Source organism: Pelobates fuscus, chromosome 1, assembly GCF_036172605.1.
Source record: "Pelobates fuscus isolate aPelFus1 chromosome 1, aPelFus1.pri, whole genome shotgun sequence".
Lineage (NCBI taxonomy): Eukaryota > Metazoa > Chordata > Amphibia > Anura > Pelobatidae > Pelobates > Pelobates fuscus.
In genome coordinates this window covers 93610010-93633626 of record NC_086317.1, presented here as the reverse complement: position 1 = coordinate 93633626, position 23617 = coordinate 93610010, and the positions used below count along the sequence as shown (strand labels likewise).

The window sequence follows — 23617 nt, the reverse complement described above, 5'->3', positions numbered from 1 at the left end:
ATTGTAACCCCTCCCACCAACAGAATGGTAAGCGCACAGAGCACACACACAAACAACTCACACACATTTTGCGTAAACCCCCTCATACAGATTTCTCACAGCCCACACAACGAAAACAAACCTCCTACCTTTGCACACAGCCAGAACACACACATTACACACAAATACTAAACACAGCCAGCATGCACACACCAGACACACTACTCACTTCCAGCACACAATGAGGGAGGAAGTAGACTCCTAAATGCACTTGGAAGGGCACTAATCCTTCTAATTAAATTATTTTGACCCACAAAATAATAGTAGCTTGTTATAAAAGTAGCTTGTCATGAGGGACAAGTGGATTGGACTACCACTTTAGTCTTGTGGCCGAGTAGATTTATTTTTCCAAATTTCCAAAGCCGTGCACTTGTTTAAAGGACCACTAAAGTCACCCAGGCCATTTCATCTCTTCATTTACCTGTCAGAGCTTCTGATTGGTTGGCTTAAACCAACCAATCAGAGCGCTCTAACTCACTTTATAAGCCTTTCCCCATCCTGCGGAGCTCAGTCTAAACCGTGCCCTCGCTGGGTGAAGCTCAATGACTTTTTCAGCATTGGGGTTTTTTTTTTTTACGCTCAGGTTTTTTTTTTTTATAAGTTTGACGGGTATTATGGATTTTTGTTTGGCCTTTTTTGGGGTTGAAAATAGAAGACATCAAATGGTAAGTATTTTTATTTATTTATTTACTGGTATTTAGTTTTATTGTCTCCCCCTTCACTATTTTTAGTGTGAGTGGGGAAGGTAGGGCGTACTTAATTTTTTTTGGGTGGGGGGGTGACTAGGGGCTTGAGGACACCTAGTCACCCCTGGGGGGGTATTTTTACATTTAGCCTCCACTCGTCTCCCATGTGTTGGGGACGGGGACAACGACAATAGGTCCCCCCATTTTTATTTAGGGCCCCCACCCGCCGCTCATGGGTGGAGGCCAGGGGAGGACAATAGGTCCCCCCCATTGTCATTTAGGGCCCCCACTAAACGCTCATAGGTGGGGGCTGGGGTTAGGACAATAGGCACCCCCCCATTTTAATTTAGGGCCCCCATCCGCCGCTCATGGGTGGGGGCCGGGGGGACCCTATGCTCCCATTTAGTTGAATATCGCCCACTCACAAGGCACGGGTGGGAGCTCGAGCAGCTTGAAGATGCAGCGCAGCACGGATCGGAATTTCATTCATTCAAATTAAATTTCAAACCGACCTAAAAGTATCGATTGTTGAACTTACATGAATGAACAAACTGTTGTCATTCTGTTAGGACGAAATTGAGTAGTTTCGCCGGCGTTTGTCTAAATGACAGGACGTTTGGGAATACTGACAGGAAGGATCGCGAGATCATGGAATAAAGGTAAGAATTGTGGGAAATTGCTCTGACCACAGGAAGTGGAGCACGCCGCTGGTCAGGCGTAGGAAAAATACATAAGACAAAGTAGTCCGTACTTTGTCTTATTATTTTATTATTTATATAGCGTCAGCAAATACTGTAGCGCTGTACAATGGGTATTATGTTTTAAAGAAAACAAGAATAGACAGGAAGAAATGAAGAACAGATCCTGAGAGAGGGGGAGAAGAGGAAGCGATTAACCCGTTAAGGACGCTGGACGGAAATTTTCCGTCATTGCAGCACTCCCCTTAAGGACGCTGGACGGAAAATTTCCGTCCAAAATGAAAATTAACCCCTGATTGCCACAATCGCAGCAATCGTGGGGTTAATCTTCCTGTAGTGTGTCTCCATATCGGAGGCACACTACCATGGGCAGTTTCACTGATTCAGCCCATGTGATCGCTCTGACCGGGAAGCGATCACACGTGCTGCAGTGAAACCTGATCTGTTTCCCTGCACCTCCGTGTGAGCTGTGAACTGCAGAGAGACAGATAGGCGCTGATCTTTCTCTCTGCAAGAAAAAAAAGTGTTAGCAATAAAATCCCACCCCCCTCACCTCTTTCAAATAAAATTTAACCCCTTCCCTGCCCTTTGATCACTGTCTGAAGTGATCAAAATACAGATCAAAGTATTTCACTGTGATCTGATTATTTTTTGTTAACCCCTGAGGGTTAACTTTTATTTTTTTTAATCCTCAGGGGTTAAATGTTTTTAATTTATTCATTTAAATATTTTAAAATATTTATTTATTTAGCTAGGGTGGGTAGAAGTTAGTGGGGAAATTGGGGGATTTACGGTTAGGCTAGTTAGGGGTTAAAAGTAAAAAAAAAAACAATTAAAAGTGAAAAAAAACTTTTGAAAAGTTTACACAAAGTTTTAAAATAGTAAAATAAGTTGTTAAAAGCTAAATAAAACTTTTTAAAAGTTAAAAAAAACTTTTAAAAAGTTAAAAAAAATGTTTAAAAAAGGGGGAAAATGCGTATTACCTCTACACTTGGTACAGACTAGCGAAAAAATTATACGCTAAGGTTTCAAATATGCCTTTTGAAACACCCTGGGGTGTCTTCTTTAGGAAATAGTATGCCTTTGTGAAGTAATTGGAATACACAACCTTTGAAAAAAAATTCCAAAGTGGGGCATGGACCCAGCGTAAAAATTCTAACTTAAATGGCTGTGTCTCAAATGTGCCCCTTCAACGTTGTCATATACCTGGTAAAGGTACATACGGGGTTATTGCTGTACTCAGATGACATAGCGGAGCAACATATGATGTATTATACTGCCTTAGCACATATAAGGTTTGCAAAATATATATTACAAACTCATTGAGTATGTCAAAAAGGCATAAAAAATGCTTATTACCACTACACTTGGTATAAGCTAGCGGAAAAATTATTTCACGCTAAGGTTCAAAACACGTCTTTTGAAATACCCTAGGGTGTCTTCTTTAAGAAATGGTATGCCTTTATGGGGTAGCTGGAATAATTAACCTACAAAAAAACCCTCCAAAGTGGGGTATGGACACAGCGTAAAAATGTAAAGTTTGAAAAAACTTAAATGGCTGTGTCTCAAATGTGCCCCTTCAATGTCTGCATATACCTGGCAAAGGTAATTTTGGGGGTATTGCTGTGCTCAGACAACATAGCTGAGCAAGATAGGAAGTATTATATAGCCATAGCACACATAAGGTTTGCAAAATATACAGTACAAACTCACTATGTGTGTCAAAAACGCAGAAAAAAATGTTTATTACCACTACACTTGGTACAAGCTAGCGGAAAAATTACTTCACGCTAAGGTTCAAAATACGTCTTTTGAAATACCCTAGGGTGTCTTCTTAAAGAAATGGTATGCCTTTATAGGGTAGCTGGAATAATTAACCTACAAAAAAAACTCCAAAGTGGGGTATGGACACAGCGTAAAAATGTAAAGTTTGAAAAAACTTAAATGGCCCCTTCAATGTTTTGGGGGTATTGCTGTGCTCAGACAACATAGCTGAGCAAGATAGGAAGTATTATATAGCCGTAGCACACATAAGGTTTGCAAAATACACAGTACAAACTCACTGTGTGTCAAAAAGGCAGAAAAAAAATGATTATAACCACTACATTTGATACTAGCTAACGGAAAAATTATCCCACGCTAAGGTTCAAAATTTGCCTTTTGAAATACCCTCCGACGTCTTCTTTAAGAAATAGTATGCCCTTTTTGGGGTAGTTGGAAAAAGCAGCCTGCTAACATATTTAAAAATAGAATACGGACCCATTAAAACTCTCCATGTAAATTCACACTTAAAAACCTGAACTTGTCACATCTCTTTCACGGCACTGTAACTTCACAAAATAGTGTCTAGGTCATACATTGGGCTTATTGTTTTACTCAGAAGAGGTAACTGAGCATACTTAGGGGGAATTTATGACAGTGGCACTTATAAAATTTAAGAAATACCCAGTGAAAATGCAACATGTATGCAAAAAAAATAAAATTCTCACCACAAAATTTGAAAGAAATTGGTGAAAAAATTGTGACAAGTGAAGGTATAATATATGCATAATAACATACCCTGGAGTGTCTGCTTTCTCAAATGGAAGGCCTTTGTGGGGTTATTTGAACAGTCAAATGGCTATAATGCCACAAAATCAGACATATGACCATCTATGAAAATTCCAACTATAGAAACTGAAATAGAATGGTCTCCTATATGGCATTGTAGCTTCACAGAATAGGGGCAAAGGTATACAATGGGGGTATCGTTTTACTCAGCAGATGTAGCTGAACACAATATGGGGTTCCGTACAGGGATAGCACACACTAGGTTTACGAAATACACATTACAAAAACCTTGTCATATGTGTATATGCCAAAAATAGAGAAAAAATTAAATTTTACTCCAATATTTAGCAGAGATTGGCGGTGAAATGGCTACGCAAAAAGTGTCAAACTAACCTTAGGTAAATAGCCTGTGATGTCTACTTGATATAAATATATACTTTTGTGTGGCAATTTTGCTTCCTGTAATGGGTATTAAACTTCCAAGACAAACATACCAACTTCTAAAATTGTTTCACATTGAAATTTTATTTTAGACCTTGTAGTTTGTGACTTGTAACTTTCAAAATAAACTGAAATCCTACACATATTATCCATTTTGTAAATCAAGACACATACATGAATTTATTTTGAATTACTTTTCCTAAGCTGAACATATTATACACACATTATTATTGCCAAAACTTGGGGAAAAAAGCATTTTTTGTTTTTTTTCCACATTATTTTGCATTTTTTATGGTAATAAATGAAAATTTATATATGTATATGTCACATCAAATTAAAGCCCTTTTTGTTGTCTAAAAAACGGTATATAATATGTGTTGGTACAATAAATGAGAGAGATGCAAATTGCATTTGAACACAAACAGCAAAAAATGCAAAAATTGCTTGAGTCCTTAAGGGTATGTCCAGCTTCTGAAGCTGTGTCCTTAAGGGGTTAAAGAAAGTAATTTTGGCATGACAGTGCTGCTTTAAGTCCACAGTGCTTCTCTATGGGTCGCTTTATTGCATTAAAATATAAAAAGTTTTAAAGTGGTTCTATGACCATCTAGAGCATGGGTAGTCAACCTGGTCCCTACTGCCCACTAGTGGGCGGTTTGGGATTTCAGGTGGGCGATGGTGGGTTCTGCAGAAAACCCCCAGAGGGCCTCGATGGCCGTGGACCAAGGCCGGCAGTGGAGATCATTTGATTTCCCCTGCCGGCCAATGCAGAGCCAGCCTTGGTAAGAAAATCAAAGCACTTAGTTCCAGCAGAGGGAGGGAAGGGCCTGGCATGCTCTGTGTTCCTCACGCGAGCAGGTTGGACATGGAGAGTCAGCCTGCAGATTGAGGAGCTGCACGCTAAAGTGAACATGCCACCACTGGACCACCAGGGCTTGCAGCATTTTATCCCCCCTCCCTGGTAAAAGGTAAGAAGAAGGGAGGTGAAGACATTAAGATAGATTTTCACATCTCACCCACCTACATACAGCACAGACCCTTTGCACCCTTCACACACAAACACAGACTGCCCCGTAACACACACACACACACACACACACACAGACTGTCTCCTCACAGACACTACACCCCTCACACACACACACTGGCCTCCTCACACACACTGCAGCCCTCACACACACACACACACACACAATACACACACACAGTGCCCCCTCACACACTTAACCTTACACACACATACACTACACCCTTCACACACAAAATGCACACCTCTCTCGCACACACACACATACGCGCGCTACACACACACACACACACCGCACCTCCCAGACACACATAGAAAAAAAGGGAAATAGAAAAAAAGGGAAAAAATGGAAGAAAAAGTATAGATACATTTAAGTACTTTTTTTTTTTTAAACCCTCCTTTCAAAAAATATTAAAAAATAAATCAAATTACACTTGTTCTACAAAATTTGTTACTGTGGCACTGGTGGGCGGTAAGGAAATTTTACCATCAACAAAGATACAAAAGTGGGCGGTAGGTATTAAAAGGTTGACTACCCCTGATCTAGAGTCTTTGCATATTTTGCAAAGTCACCCGATGATGACTGCTCTGCCTGGTGTCCATTGGGTGCAGGGGAAGGTTCGATTTACTTACCTGAACTTTTCACTTGCGGCTACTGTCTTCTTCCTTCAGTCATCTATTACGAGAGTAAAACACTGAGGTCTATGGAAGATCTATCAATAAACGTGTGATCCTTTATAGACAGTACCAAGTGACGGCTGGGGGAAAAAAATCACAAAACTTGACGTTCCTCTCTCTATATTGTCAAGTGTAGGTAATATACTAAACAGTTAAAACTCTTTTTGGCTTTGTTGGAATTTCAGTGTAATTTCAACACATTCTACGTGAGTATTTCATAACGTTTTCATCTTCATTAAATTCTCAATTTGGGTAGGAGGGGTTACGGAGCAACTTTAAACTTACCACTCAGTGAGTAAGTAATGTGCCAAAGAACCTAGCCACTCACTGTAAGAACTATATATTTTTTTATTCATATATTTAAATTCAGTTGTTAATCTTTTCACTTAATAACCAGAAGAAATATACAGTCTGTTTGCAGTGATTAACTATGTCTGTTCAAGCAGACCAATCCTTTCCCCTTTGGCCAAGTGTTGTTCCAGGGCACTGCATCTTGACTCATTCATCTCCACTTAGATGACTGTATTTTCAGTAAAAGGCTCGACGATCTCCATTGTCCGTATAGACTGTTAGATTTCCCCTGGCATCTTGATCATTTTCAATAGCTTCAAACAATGACTTGAAGTTTCCAGCTCCAAAACCCTGTATAATGTGGAAAGGTGAATAATTATACTGCTGTTTGTTTTTAATATAGTCTGAAGAATGAATTTTGATTATGAAACTTTTTTTCTTTATAAAATAAATAACTTTATCCTTTTACTGTAGATATATTTTTTTGTCAATCTCTTTTTTTATTGAGTTAGGATTGAGGTACAAGACAATTGAATCTGTGGTCTTTTTTGCCTGCTTGGACAAGTGTAATTCCTTTTGAAGCTAACACAATGGCTTAAAGGAACACTTCAGCTTATTAAAGTAGTCTGGGTGCAATGTCCCATCACCCTTAACTCTGAGAATGTAATTATTGCAGTTTTTATAAACTGCAATAATTACCTGCTAGGGTTAACGCGCAGGGACTTCTGGGTGGAAAGTTGACTTTTGGTCGCCTAAACGACGTTGGAAGTCCTCACGCTTTGCATGAGGACTTCCAGCGCCACCGGAATCCCCATAGGAAAGCATTAGATAATGCTTTCTTATGGGGAAAGTCTTATGCGAGGGCAGCCATTGCTGCTCATGCGCACCAGGTCTCCCCCCTTGGCTGACATCGGCGGGGAAGGAGCGTGGGCGGAGCCCAACCAGTGACGAGGGACATCGGCACTGGACTCAGTTAACTGACAGCTGGGGTTATTACCCTTCTGCACCACGGAGGGGGGGGGGGGGGGGGGGAGGGCTTGACAAAGGGAGAAGCTATAGTGCCAGGAAAACAAGTTTGTTTTCCTGGCATTATAGTTTCCTTTTAATTGGTAGTGTATCCGCATAGATGAAGTCACATCAATGACTCTATTCCTATATTTCAAAACTTCTACTCTGGTGAGGAAGTAACAATAGCACACATGCTGTAGTTGCTGTCCTGGAGAACTGCCAGTAGGAGAGTTCTCCATCATTTCCCTTTCAGTCATTTGTCGGCACAGAGGTCCATGACTCTGTACCAGAGAGTTAATTAACAAGTAGGGAGGGACCTATTCTTACATAGGATTTTATCCCAATCGACACATTTGCTAGCAATTCTGATAGGATGTCATGGCTAAATTAGGAGAACCCAAAACACACAGACCCTAATGTGCTAAAGGAGATGTATGGGGGTTTAGTTACACTATATGATCATACATTGCATAAGCCTGCCACAAACGTCAATGTACCCCATCTTTGGCAGGTCCTACTCTCACTGCCAACTATCTACTAAATGAGCTACTCACTTGGGGAAATCCTTCCATCTCAAGTTCTCTGCAGTACAAGGCTTAAATAGGGTCCTGAGATGAGACACCGGTGACAGGGGGCGGTGCAAAACCAAGGAGCTGGCTAGACTCCTAAATATATATGGGAAAACAAGGGGCTGACTGCACTCACCTAAATATGCTTAAATGGGGTGCTGCTGGGGGCCAATAAGTACAGTAAAAATAGAAATCCAGCGCACTCACTTTGGCAGTGAGAGTAGGACCTGCCAAAGATGGGGTACATTGACGTTTGTGGCAGGCTTATGCAATGTATGATCATATAATGTAACTAAACCCCCATTATTTTTTGCCTAGATTAGGTGTTTTTAATAAAACTAGTCAAATCTGTCAGCATCAAAGTAGCTGTTTAGTTGATAAGTGAGTGCGCTGGATTTCTATTTTTACTGTACTTATTGGCCCCCAGCAGCACCCCATTTAAGCATGTTTAGGTGAGTGCAGCCAGCCCCTTGTTTTCCCATATATATTTAGGAGTCTAGCCAGCTCCTTGGTTTTGCACCGCCCCCTGTCACAGGTGTCTCATCTCAGGACCCTATTTAAGCCTTGTACTGCAGAGAACTCGAGATGGAAGGATTTCCCCCAAGTAAGTAGCTCATTTAGTAGACAGTTGGCAGTGAGAGTAGGACCTGCCAAAGATGGGGTACATTGACGTTTGTGGCAGGCTTATGCAATGTATGATCATATAGTGTAACTACAGGGAGTGCAGAATTATTAGGCAAGTTGTATTTTTGAGGATTAATTTTATTATTGAACAACAACCATGTTCTCAATGAACCCAAAAAACTAATTAATATCAAAGCTGAATATTTTTGGAAGTAGTTTTTAGTTTGTTTTTAGTTTTAGCTATTTTAGGGGGATATCTGTGTGTGCAGGTGACTATTACTGTGCATAATTATTAGGCAACTTAACAAAAAACAAATATATACCCATTTCAATTATTTATTTTTACCAGTGAAACCAATATAACATCTCAACATTCACAAATATACATTTCTGACATTCAAAAACAAAACAAAAACAAATCAGTGACCAATATAGCCACCTTTCTTTGCAAGGACACTCAAAAGCCTGCCATCCATGGATTCTGTCAGTGTTTTGATCTGTTCACCATCAACATTGCGTGCAGAAGCAACCACAGCCTCACAGACACTATTCAGAGAGGTGTACTGTTTTCCCTCCTTGTAAATCTCACATTTGATGATGGACCACAGGTTCTCAATGGGGTTCAGATCAGGTGAACAAGGAGGCCATGTCATTAGATTTTCTTCTTTTATACCCTTTCTTGCCAGCCACGCTGTGGAGTACTTGGACGCGTGTGATGGAGCATTGTCCTGCATGAAAATCATGTTTTTCTTGAAGGATGCAGACTTCTTCCTGTACCACTGCTTGAAGAAGGTGTCTTCCAGAAACTGGCAGTAGGACTGGGAGTTGAGCTTGACTCCATCCTCAACCCGAAAAGGCCCCACAAGCTCATCTTTGATGATACCAGCCCAAACCAGTACTCCACCTCCACCTTGCTGGCGTCTGAGTCGGACTGGAGCTCTCTGCCCTTTACCAATCCAGCCACGGGCCCATCCATCTGGCCCATCAAGACTCACTCTCATTTCATCAGTCCATAAAACCTTAGAAAAATTAGTCTTGAGATATTTCTTGGCCCAGTCTTGACGTTTCAGCTTGTGTGTCTTGTTCAGTGGTGGTCGTCTTTCAGCCTTTCTTACCTTGGCCATGTCTCTGAGTATTGCACACCTTGTGCTTTTGGGCACTCCAGTGATGTTGCAGCTCTGAAATATGGCCAAACTGGTGGCAAGTGGCATCTTGGCAGCTGCACGCTTGACTTTTCTCAGTTCATGGGCAGTTATTTTGCGCCTTGGTTTTTCCACACGCTTCTTGCGACCCTATTGACTATTTTGAATGAAACGCTTGATTGTTCGATGATCACGCTTCAGAAGCTTTGCAATTTTAAGAGTGCTGCATCCCTCTGCAAGATATCTCACTATTTTTGACTTTTCTGAGCCTGTCAAGTCCTTCTTTTGACCCATTTTGCCAAAGGAAAGGAAGTTGCCTAATAATTATGCACACCTGATATAGGGTGTTGCTGTCATTAGACCACACCCCTTCTCATTACAGAGATGCACATCACCTAATATGCTTAATTGGTAGTAGGCTTTCGAGCCTATACAGCTTGGAGTAAGACAACGTGCATAAAGAGGATGATGTGGTCAAAATACTCATTTGCCTAATAATTCTGCACTCCCTGTAAACCCCCATTATTTTTTGCCTAGATTAGGTGTTTTTAGTAAAACTAGTCAAATCTGTCAGCATCAAAGTAGCTGTTTAGTTGATAAGTGAGTGCGCTGGATTTCTATTTTTACTGTACTTATTGGCCCCCAGCAGCACCCCATTTAAGCATGTTTAGGTGAGTGCAGCCAGCGCCTTGTTTTCTAAAGGAGATGTATAACATATTATCGGGCCTTGGAATGGCCGGATTTAACGTAAAGAGTAGTCAGGAAGAAGGCCAAGGTCAAACGTAGGAGAGTACAGCATAAATGGTAAGACAAGCCAAGGTCAGAAACACAGAAAGCAGAGAAACGATAAACAAGCCTAAGTTGGTAACAAGAAATCCAAATATAATATAAAGCGCACTCTTGGGTCAACAAGAACGACAACAGGGCAACTTGCTACTGAAAGGCCCTGGCTTATAAAGCCAGGGAATCAATCCCATTGGTCTGCATCACTGTAAAGCGTCTAAACACCTAAATTAGTCCAAAAGCCGAATTCGCGAGTTTCAGTTCATGCGAACCGATTGGTTCGGCACTTTGAGTTGCGCCGTTATGATGTCGGTGCGACTCTGTACAAATGGGCGCGCACGCAGAGCATGCAGCGTCTGATCCACCGGATCGGGAAGCTCTGGAACGGGTAAGTATTACATAGGATAATTATAAATGTAATTTAAATTACCGGTACTATTACATTTTAAAAAAATCAAACCTGTTTAGAGTGACAAGTACATTTTAGTAACACAGGATATTACTTACAAAATGGTTGTATCTCTGTATAACTTCAAGGAATAGTGTAGGTCTGTCCTGCACTGGCTTTGTGAAGATCTGGAGAAGGTATCCCATATCATCATAATCAACCAGGATTTTCAATTCCTGAAAGCAACACAAAAATGTATTAACTAGTTAAAGTATTAACAATATTAACAACGTGTGTTGTGTGTGTGTGTGTGTGTGTATACATACAGTCATGGGAAAACGAAAGTACTACCTCTTTGAATTCTATGGTTTTTCATATCAGGACATAATAACAATCATCTGTTCCTTAGCAGGTCTTACAATAAGGTAAATACAACATCTGATGAACAACAACACATGACATATACCGTGTCATGATTTATTTATTAAAAAGGTGTGAAAAACTAACTATACCCTTATTGCTTCCATAGGAATTAAGAGGCTCAGTGGCAGACAAGTGCCGCCAATCAAATGCCCCTGATTAACTGATCACCAGCAAGTGTGACCACCTCTACAAAAGTCGAAGTTTTAACAGTTTGCTGGTCTGGAGCATTCAGGTGTGTGTTAAAACAATGTCAATGAGGAAAGACGTCAGCAATGATCTTAGAGAAGCAATTGTTGCTGTATACTGGAAAGGGTTATAAGGCAAATTCCAAAATTTTAAAGTCCAGATTTGTACAGTGAGAAAGATTATTCAAAAGTGGAAAACATTCACGATAGTTGCCAATCTTCCCAGGAGTGGACATCCCAGCAAATCCACTCAAAGGTCAGACCATGCAATGCTCAGAGAAATTGCAAAAAAAAAACATAGCATGTTAAATTTCTTGACAGTACAATTAGAAAAAAAATGAACAAGAATGGTTTGTTTGGAAGGGTTGCCAGGAGAAAGCCTCTTCTCTCTAAAATAAACATGACTTAGGTTTGCAAAGTTGCACAAGACTTCTGGAACAATGTCCTTTGGACATATGAGACCCAAAGTGGAGATGTTTGGCCATAATGCACAGTGCCTCGTTTGGCAAAAACACAGCATATCAGCACAAACAACTTGTACTAAACTGTCAAGCATAGGGGCAGAGGGGTGATGATTTGGGCTTGTTTTGCAGCCACAGTACCTCGAAAGCTTGCAATCATTGAGTCAAAAATTAACTCCTCTGTATACAAAAGTATTCTAGAGTCAAATGTGAGGCCATCTCTCCGACAGCAAAGGCTTGGTAAAAATTGAGTCATGCAAAAGGACAATGATCTCAAGTACACCAGCTGCCTGAGAATCTCTGAGTACTTTTGACACCATAACCACTACACTACAGCATTCTATAGTGTTTACAGTGCCTAGATTGCCATTTTATTTTTATAAGCAACACAATAATATTAACACTCTTAATAATCAATTACACGCAAAACCATGAATTATTCAGCATACTATATTACTCTTGTGATACATACTTGTAACACACTAATATCTTCCTTCACAGTGATCTTGGCAGTTTTAAGGTTTTTCCTCAGCTGTTCATAATATGTGTCTGGGGTAGAAAGAAACTCTACGCCACGGGATTTTAAATGTTTCACCTACGGGAAAATAGTATGTTAGAATTATTGCTTAAAAACAAACATCTATCTAATATCTGAAGCGCGAATCCTGTATTCTACTCCTATTGCCTCAATTCTTCAAGAGCTAGCTACCTTCTTCTCTTACACAACATATAAAGTCCATTATTCTGGAAATGATCAATCTCTAAAGGCAGGTCGTCATAGATTACAGACTGAAATCTGCCATTTTGCCATTTAATTTCAAAAGGGAGATTGTCCACTTTAACATATTGATTTCATGCATATAAGGTAAATTGACTGGCGGTGTTTAGTATGTAAAAATCTGAAAGTAGATTTGCAAATAATTTAAACAATAAATAAATCATTTTAAGATACAATAAAATGAGAAAAAAAAACTGTTTTAAGCAATGTTTCAGTAAATTATTGCTTTATGCACAATAGACCCATTATATATTCTTCTCATAATTATCTTGAAGTATTTTTTATCCTGCAAGTAGAGAACTAGAACATGACTTTTAATTAATTATCAGGTAGTGAATGCTGTATGACTGCTAACTGTGCCTTAGTTTTAGTCTTGCTGTCTATCTGCTTATACAAACGTCAGTGCCCACACACGCATTGCATTTAATTCTATTATAACAACTGCATAAAGGAGACTAAAAGATTCATAACAAGAGGTATGTTTCAAAACATATACAGGTATTCATGCACGGACTCGCACACGTAAACACACCACCCTTCTGGCCAAACAGTGCAGAGATCAAAGCCTTAGTCAGAGAAACACTCGCCCCTCCCCAATGCTCTCCGCTCCTTTGTACCTTACTGTCTGAGTTACTCACTGCTTTGATGATGTCGGAAGTGTTAAGTGCTATGTGTTGTACTCCAGCGCCACCATAATAGTCCACATATTCCTGAAAACAAGAGGGGAAGTAAGGCTCAGACATTACTCATTGCAAAAATCCTTCACTTTGACATCAGTCTAGTGGTTTCTTATTATCAGAATTCTGTTCTGTAAAAGATTCACTAGTTTAATATGTAGAATAAGTTCACATTATTAATAAGGCTAAGTTTTTGATAGTTTTGGTTTGGTAATTATCTGCATTTGAACTGCAGCTGTAATTGATATATTTGTACTACTACAAGAAAATCTAGGTATAGCACACAGTTCATGAGTTTACTAATACTCAAAGAAATATTACACTGACCTTTTAATACTGTAAACAGGCAAAATATATAATTTTCTGCTGCACACATTGCATCACAAACTAAGAGTCATGGGAAATTAATTTTAGCACAGGTGATACCTTTGTATACCTTAATTACTAGTTAGTTTACTGACAGAATTCGTAAATCCGCATAAAAGAGTCTCCAAACCTTCCTCTTATATAAATAGTTACTCCAAGCTCCATGAGCACTTTAGTCATTTGAAGTGGTCATAGTACCTAAAGTCTATTTGTGCAGTGTTTCAATATATAATACCTCCAGAATGGGACATTGTTAGTCAGCCTGGAACTAGAGATCTGGGCTAGCCATTCTGTGCAAATGTCATTCCACAAAATGTCACTCCTTGCACTGACAGCGTTCAACTTACAGTCTCAGCCAGTGAAAGGCAACTGGATTGGGTACCATCTTATGGAGCTCTGCAGAAGCTAGAAGCATATCAACAGAGGGGCCTGTGCTCCCAGCAGAGACCCAAATAAGTAGGCAAAACATTGCTAAATAGTTTGCTTCATTACTGGCTAACCGCAACAGTATATTCCTGGCATCATAACCACTTCAGCAGGCTTAAAGGACCACTCTAGGCACCCAGACCACTTCAGCTTAATGAAGTGGTCTGGGTGCCAGGTCCAGCTAGGGTTAACCCATTTTTTTTTTATAAACATAGCAGTTTCAGAGAAACTGCTATGTTTATTAATGGGTTAAGCCTTCCCCCTAATCCTCTAGTGGCTTTCTCATTGACAGCCGCTAGAGGCGCTTGCATGATTCTCACTGTGAAAATCACAGTGAGAGCACGCAAGCGTCCATAGGAAAGCATTGTAAATGCTTTCCTATGCGACTGGCTGAATGTGCGCGCAGCTCTTGACGCGCGTGCGCATTCAGCCGACGGGGCGGAATGGAGGAGGATCGGAGGCAGAGATCTCCCCGCCCAGCGCTGGAAAAAGGTAAGTTTTACCCCTTTTCCCCTTTCCAGAGCCGGGTGGGGGCACCCTCAGGGCACTATAGTGCCAGGAAAACGAGTATGTTTTCCTGGCACTAGAGTGGTCCTTTAATGAATAAGTGTCTTGAAACCCACTTAGTCACTTCATCCATTCCTATAGGCAGGCCTCACATTGTGTAATTTAGTTATAGAGCATCAAGCATGCAATCATTCTGCTATTTTTTGACATGTGTTTTTCTGTATTTTATTTTTTTGTTATTCCGACTCTCACTGTTAAAATACACCTACCATTAAAATTATAGGCTGAACATTTCTTTGTCAGTGGGCAAACGTTCAAAATCAGCAGGGGATCAAATACTTTTTTCCCTCACTGTATATTACAGGGAAATCCCTGTGCCATAACTCCACCCATTAGTGGTTGCATGGTTTGAGGTATTGTAGGAAAACACATTTACATATATCTGCCAAACCATGAATTTAGCATGTATAATATTTAAAGGAACACTATAGTCACCTAAATTACTTTAGCTAAATAAAGCAGTTTTAGTGTATAGATCATTCCCCTGCAATTTCACTGCTCAAGTCACTGTCATTTAGGAGTTAAATCACTTTGTTTCTGTTTATGCAGCCCTAGCCACACCTCCCCTGGCTATGATTGACAGAGCCTGCATGAAAAAAAAAAAACTGGTTTCACTTTCAAACAGATGTAATTTACCTTACATAATTGTATCTCAATCTCTAAATTGAACTTGAATCACATACAGGAGGCTCTTGCAGGGTCTAGCAAGCTATTAACATAGCAGGGGATAAGAAACCATTAAACAAAAATGCAATAAAGAAAGCCTAAATAGGGCTCTCTTTACAGGAAGTGTTTATGGAAGGCTGTGCAAGTCACATGCAGGAGGTGTGACTAGGGTTCATAAACAAAGGGATTTAACTCCTAAATGGCAGGGGATTGAGCAGTGAGGCTGCAGGGGCATGTTCTATACACCAAAACTGCTTCATTAAGCTAAAGTTGTTCAGGTGACTATAGTGTCCCTTTAACAAATAAGGTAAACAGATTCAGATATTGAGATATTCAGATATTGAGTCTCTATGAGGAATGCAGAGCTTGGAGACACTTAAAGTGTTTATACTGAAAGGCCTGCAGGGACAGGCTGCAGACACCAGAACAACTACATCAAGCTGTAGTGGTTCTGGTGACTGTAGTGTCCCTTTAAGAATTTTATTTTCTCCTTGAAAATGACTGGCTCCTAACTTTTTTAGCTGGCACCTAGATTTCAAACAAATTTGTGAAGCACTGCTCTAATTTAAACAACATTGACTGGCTGGCAAAGTCAGCTGATACTCTCAGCCTACCAATGCCATGCAAAGTTCAATAACGTACTTTCCTATTGGGGAAATGTAACTCACACTTGAGCCAGGGCTTGACAATTTTGCTTGGAATCTAGGAGCCAGCTAAAATGGTTAGGAGCCAGGCCAGCACAGCATAGTAAAAAAAGGTGAGAAAAACTCCTTTCCCATGCAATTAAAATGAGTCCAATCACCTAAACAGACACAATCACGAACATACACACTGACTGGCAGACAGACACTCATAGATAGACACACCCACTGATGACTCACTGAAAGAAACACACTCTGACAGACAAGCACACTCACTGACTGACTGACAGACTCACTGACTGAAAGACACAGATACATATATACAGACACACAAACACTGATATAGACACACACTCACACGTTTTCTCATACATTTACAAATGATCTTTTTATTTATTTATTTTAATTTATGTCCACCCAGGCTCCCTACCTTTGGGATGGCTGTAGTGGATCCTTTAATTGTGGTCCAGTGTGACTGCTCTCTGCATTAAGCTTGCTCTGCTCTCTTGTGTCCTGTTTATAATGCCTGGGCCAGAGTGACATCATATTCCGGCTCCCAGCATTACAGCAGGGAGCGCGAGGGAGTAGAGTGAGAAGAGAAGGAAGATTACAGCTCCTTTGCCGTCCGCCTCCATTCCGCACAGCTGCCCACCTCCATTCCCCTATTCGTGGCTTCATTTCACAGCCGCTGAACTGCTGACAAACAACCATGGTGACCTGGCGCCTGGTATTTGTCACGCCCTGACTTGAGCAACAGGCCACCAATTGGGCAAGGCCACAGGTTCCTAAGGGGCCCTGGTTTTATGTCAAACTGCTTGAAAAATAGTTTGGCACAAAACTCAGGGTTGTCACCAATAGCTTGCCACTGTAGTATTTATAATGTTTAGAGTGCCCCTTTTATATATTTTAATTGGTAGGATTTACTTGAAATTAAGTTTAAAAAGTAACTATGATTAGGGGGTGGGGCCTAACAAGCAAGCTGAACAGTCGCATGATAGCTGGGCTCCTGCTTCAAAAGCTGAATATCTGAGAATACTCACCATAATCGAGAACCCACACAAACCAGAGTGCAATACCGGAGTAGAAGACACCCTGGTGAACAACCTGATACTTTACCCGAGCGATTTAGGTGATCGGAGGCCTGAGGTGATTCATCGCGGCCTGCGGGTGACGCAGCTGGGGAGAGACGGCCGCTCTCCTCGTCCTTACCACGAGGGTGTGAAGCCACCAACATTCTACCCGTTCCCCCCCCCCCCGCCTGGTGGGGGTTAACCCGGTCTGCTCCTGAGAGGCAACCCACCTTTAATGAACTCAAACAATGCTGCTGCACAAGATGAATGTACGGGCTTAGTCAAGCAACATGGCGCAAGCCATGTGTGCTCCCAAGCACGACGAAGAGTAGCCTTACTTGCAGACTAGGTTAGACGACCTATTCAATGCCTTCTAGAGAAAATTGGCAGCAGGCCAAATGCCACAACCATGAAGAGCACTCACCTATGGTGCAGCCGACACACTCCCTTCACGGGCATGCACACCTTCGAGGGCCAGACCATGGCGCCGAAGACGGCAACGCCTCCCATGGGCATACAAACCCATAAGCCGAAACCTAAAGATGGCTAAGCTCCACCGCAAGAAAACTTAAAATCCACCTAAATCCAGTACATGACCATGGAGAAATGCAGCTAATCCGGCTCCGAGACACCTGGCACATCCAAACCCGGCTAGCTCGAAGAGCCTGCTTCGCAGCTCACCGCGGGTTCCAGGACCTCCCGGTCAGCCCCTGCAAGCCTCAATACCCCTGCCATATTACCACACTGTATCTGCAGGTCGCTCCTGAGCCTGGCAATGAGACTCTCCTGGCTGGACGTGTGGAACTCCCCAGCAGGGCATTGGATGACCATGAGACTGGCCATGGGAACCACCATCTTACACATGGTCTCTCAGTAATGCACCCAAGATACCTACACCATGCGCAAAGCATAATAATAGTTCAATTTACCTCCTCCTGCGCTCCATTCTTGCTTTCCTTTATTTATTTATTTATTTTTAACCTTCCTTTTCTGCTCTCAATGAGGGACTCAAACCTAAACTTACCTGGGGGACCTAGGGGATAGATTTTACATAGCCACAGTTCCTAAAGCATGCATCTCTATACTCTGACTCCCACTCATATTGGCCTGTAACCAGCCTCCCTATTATAGTGATTTCTTTAGTCATAGCTAACTACTGACTTTTCACCATGTTACTGTAGCATTAACTATATTCCTACCCGTTAGCACTGATCAGCCGTCAGATATTTCCTAAGTGCCTAGCATGTTCTGTACCATGAAAAGTTCAATGTCTCTCTTATGACATTTGTTGAATAAATGTTTACTCTCATGATTATTAGCTAAAATGTCTCTTAGCCTGTACGTACCAGTCTTGAACGCAAACCTTACCCTTACTAAAATTGTGCTGTATTATAGACTGCCCTATACTGTATAACTGTATATGCTACATATCTTGCCACTGCTGTTGGGGCAGTGCCAAACTGTCTGTTAATCTGAAGCACAACAAAAATAAAGAATTGAAAATATATATTTTTTAACTATTAGTGACAAAAAACAAACAAAATATTTGTTAACCTTATGTGTGTTATCATAAGATAGGATGTGCTGCAGTAGTTTGCTAGTTAGGAATTTGCACTATTTTTCATACCTGAATCTGAGACTTTTTTTTCCCAGGGGCTGGCTCATTTATTGGCATTTTGATTGTTTCCTCGTAGTTTGTTACTACAATGGAGCGTAACGCACTGTACTCTGTATGAACCTGCTTGTCATCTACAGACCAGAATCTGTGGAACAGCAGACACCTTTGATACCTAGAAAATCAACAGCAATTAAAGTATGAAAGATTTACCCAAAAGCTGCATACACTGTCATTAGGTAGCACTTCAAACACCATAACCAATACAATTGTAAAAAAACATACTTTTTCAAACTTTGACCCCCAAGATCTGTTACACATCTACAACTGCCAAAAACACCCATGCTAAATAGTTTCAAAATTTTGTCCTGAGTTTAGAAATACCCAATGTTAACATGTTCTTAGCTTTTTTTGGAAAGTTATAGGGGCAATAAGTACAAGTAGCACTTTGCTATTTCCAAACCATTTTTTTCTTCAAAATTAAGGCAAGTTACTTTGTAACACTGATATCTGTCAGGAATCCCTAAATAACCCTTCACATGTATATATATTTTTAAAGAAGACAGCCTAAGGTATTAAACTAGGGGTATTTTGACTCTTTTCATGCAACCATTTTACCACCAATCTATGCAAAATAAAAAAAATAAATGGTGATTTGACACACGGAGCAATCTAAGAATACATGTACAGAGAACCTCAAGGGTTACTGCCAAAAAACACCCCAATATGTTTCTCTGAGGGCTAAAATACCTTATTTAGAGGGTGCGCATTCCAATTTTCCAACTTGGAATTTTCACAGCTGGTCATCATGCATCCATGTCCGATTTGGGACATTTTTTTAAGCCGGCTAATGTAATTTACCCCTATCAAACCATATATTTCTGAAATGTAGACATATATTTCTGAAATGTAGACATTTCTCAAATGGTGGTATTTTAGCACTTTCCATGCACTAATTCTACCACCAGTCTTTGTCAAACATTTAGGTAGTCATTTTTTGTGTTATTTTCCTCTCACATTGTACTTTAGGCATGGATTTTAAGTTCCTGTTATGTGTTACTGACAAAGAACACCCCAATATGTATTCAGTAACAGCTCCCGAGTACAACAGTGCCCCCAATGTAAAGGTTTTATGGGTTTTTGCAAACTTACAGGGGTCAAATGTAGGGCTTTTCCCTTTTCCATGTTTGCACATTGAAATTTGCCAGATTGGTTTGCTGGGACTATGTTGCCTTTGAGACCATATAGGAGCCCAGGAATGAAAATTAACCCCATCATGGCATACCATTTGTAAAAGTAGACAACCCACGGTATTCAAAATAGGGTATGTCCAGTCTTTTGTAGTAGCCACTTAGCCACAATGCCTGCCAAGGTTAGCGTTCATATTTGTTTTTTGCATTTTTTTAACACAAAAACCGCACTTTTACTGGTGATTTAATCGTCATGATAAGTTTTATAGTTTTAAACACTCATATTTGCGTTCAGCGAAGTCTCCCGAGTATAACAATACCCCCCATGTACAGGTTTTATAGTGTTTTGGAAAGTTACAGGGTCAATATAGGGCTTGCCCAATTCAGTTTGCCAGCTTGGTTTGCTGGGCCTGTGTTGCCATATGGTAGCCCAGGAATGTGAAGTAACACCATCATGGCATACTATTTTCAAATGTAGACAACACAGGGTATTCAAAATGGGGTATGTCCAATCTTTTGCAGTAGCCATTTAGTCACAAACGCTGGCGAAGTTAGCGTTTTTATTTGTTTTCTATAAAAAAAAATAAAATATATATATATATATATATGTTTGTGTGTGTATGTGTATATATATATATATATATACATACACCCTGTTTCAAATTATTATGCAAATTATATTTTTCCAATTTACCTAAATAATTGATGTAAATAACAGTCAGCATAATTCTCATGTTATCAACTATTAAGAGTACAATTCAAATTTTATTGAACAAACCTCCTAATGGTAACAGTATTTTTTTTAAACATAAAAAACTTACAATGCACTGTTCCAAATTAAGTTTCAAAACACTTTATAGGTTGTAAAGAACTGAACAATGTCATTTGTTGTGTTTGCAGCATATTTACTGAAATCAAAAGCTATTTCAATCAAACTTATAACAACATTTTAACTTTTTAAACATTTTAACAGGTCACGTTACATTTTAACATAGGACCCCTTATTTGATAGCAGCTTCACAAATCTTGCATCCATTGAACTTGTGAGTTTTTGGACAGTTTCTGCTTGAATTTGTTTGCAAGATGTCAGAATAGCCTCCCAGAGCTGCTGTTTGGATGTAAACTGCCTCCCACCCTCATAGATCTTTTGCTTGAGGATGCTCAAAAGATTCTCAATAGGATTGAGGTCAGGGAAGGATGGAGGCCACACCATGACTTTCTCTCCTTTTATCCCCACAGCAGCCATTGATGCAGAGGTATTCTTTGCAGCATGAGATGGTGCATTGTCATGCATGAACATGATTTTATTAAGGAAAGTATAGTTCTTCCTTCTGTATCAGGGAAGAAAGTGGTCAGTCAGAAACTCCACATACTTTGCAGAGGTCATCTTTACACCTTCAGGGACCCTAAAGGGGCTGACCAGCTCTCTTACCATGATTGCGGGCCAAAACATGACTCCACCACCGCCTTGCTGACGTCACAGCCTTGTTGGAACAGGGTGGCCGTCCACCAACCATCCACTACTCCATCCATCTGGACCATCCAGGGTTGCACGGCACTCATCAGTGAACAGGACTGTTTGAAAATTAGTCTTAATTTATTTTTCTGCCCAATGCAGCCGTTTCTGCTTGTGAGCATTGGTTAGTGGTGGTCGAATAAAAGGTTTATGCACAGTTGCAAGACTCTGGAGGACTCTACACCTTGATGTCCGTGGGACTCCAGAGGCACCAGCATCTTCAAATATCTGTTTGCTACTATGTAATGGTATTTTAGCAGCTGCTCTCTTGATCCGATGCATGGATCTGGCAGAAATCTTCCTCAATGTGCCTTTATCTGCACAAACCTGTCTGTGCTCTGAATCAGCAACAAATCTCTTAATAGTGCGATGATCATGCTTAAGTTTTCGTGAAATATCTAATGTTTTCATACCTCGTCCAAGGCATTGAACTATTTCACTCTTTTCGGCAGCAGAGAGATCCTTTTTCTTCCCCATATTGCATGAAAATGGTGCCCTGCTTAATAATGTGGAACACCCTCCTTTAGTAGTTTTTCCTTAAATTGGGCTCACCTGGCAACCTAATTGTCACAGGTGTCCGAGATTGTTTTTAGTGATCAAAAGAGCCCTGAGACACAATGCCATCCATGAGTTAAACTGAAAAACAAAATATTTAATCTTTGTGACACTTAAATAGAATTTGCATAATCATTTGGAACAGGGTGTATATACATATTTATATACACATATATATGTGTAAGGAAACCAAGTTTAGCCAAACCGCGTTCGGTAGTTTCCTCCCGAAAGGTCAGAGCCTAAGGTAGTGAGAGTTCTGTTCGGTAGTTACAGGAAACGAAAATCCATACGAAATATAACAGCTGCATAAGATAATTCCCTTGTTACAGCATACGAATTCCAAATAACAGTCAGAGTCCAGGTTCAGGATACAAGTAGAACTAACGTTTATTCACATACATGGCTTTTTATGCAGGTCCCCATGCAAGGGGACATCCCACAGGGAGGAGTAACATTTATCCAATCCTGAACAGTAAAAATATAAAACACACCCAATACAAACAGGCAGTTCCCTCCCCTAGTCCTGGAGATAATCAGGTCTGATATAGTAACAACCTAATTATCTCCAGGCTGAAAATTCACTGTTTTTCCCCATTTCTGGAACACCCCTTTATACCTGGGGTATCCCCACAAATCTTATGTCCCCTGATAGCCCCGATCTGGGTGACCAACATATCCAAATTTCACCCAGATCGGTTCAGGGGTTCGCAAAAACTATGGAAGTCTTTTGTGACCGGTTCACTGTGGGTGGGCTGCCCAAAATAGTTCCAGAGATTCGTGGGGTTTTGCCGGTCACTTTAGAAAAAGGGAAAAAACGAATAAAAGTACCGAATGAATTCCCCTGGCTCCTAGCAGCGATTGTTCCCCTCATTCGTGTGCATATTTGTACCGAATAGCGCTCTTCTAGCTAATCGGTATCACTAGTTCCAGCGTTCGTATGATTGAGACCGGTGTTCGGGAAGTCGAGTGTCCGATTTTAGTTCCAGACACTCGACGACCAAGTCCCGCTGCCTTTGTTTGACGAAAAAAAGATGGCCGCGGTTTTCTCTGCCACGTGGCGTTCGGCAGTACGAACGCTGACCGCACACATAGAGAGTGAAAGTGATGCCGGCTTTGAAGTTAAGTGAGCCAGGGGTGGTCTTTGTTCGGCAGTCCCATCTGCCGAATGAAAATACACAGAAAAAGCAAGAACTAGGCAAAAAAATACCGAACAATATAGTCATTTCTTCACAATATGTATACACACACATAATACGTGTGTATGTATATATATATATATATATTTATATATATATAACATATACATTTAATACGTGTGTGTATGTGTATATATGAATATATATATATATACACACACACTTTTATTTCCTACATATGTATAATATATTATAATGAAATCATTTTATAATATATTATTCATATGTAATGCATATATATGATTTCATTACAAGTGTATTTTAAAATATATCTGTATATATATCAAAGTACAGCAATAATGAAATCATATATATGCATTATATATGTATAACATATTATAAAAAGCTTTAATAATTTTATAAT

General features: G+C 40.3%; 1 protein-coding gene across 1 annotated transcript in view; it reads right to left on the bottom strand.

Moving 5' to 3' along the window:
- Positions 1 to 6450: 6450 nt before the first annotated feature.
- The window catches only part of LOC134605813 (4-hydroxyphenylpyruvate dioxygenase), a 65813-nt gene continuing 48646 nt past the window's right edge, over positions 6451 to 23617 (bottom strand). Inside the window, exons 10-14 of the mRNA XM_063450069.1 lie at positions 18809 to 18971; positions 13407 to 13478; positions 12463 to 12585; positions 11041 to 11157; positions 6451 to 6758 (exon numbers count right to left, since the gene is read on the bottom strand). Coding sequence (XP_063306139.1) covers positions 6645 to 6758; positions 11041 to 11157; positions 12463 to 12585; positions 13407 to 13478; positions 18809 to 18971 — 589 coding nt within the window. The 3' untranslated portion in view covers positions 6451 to 6644. The remainder of the gene's footprint in view (positions 6759 to 11040; positions 11158 to 12462; positions 12586 to 13406; positions 13479 to 18808; positions 18972 to 23617) is intronic.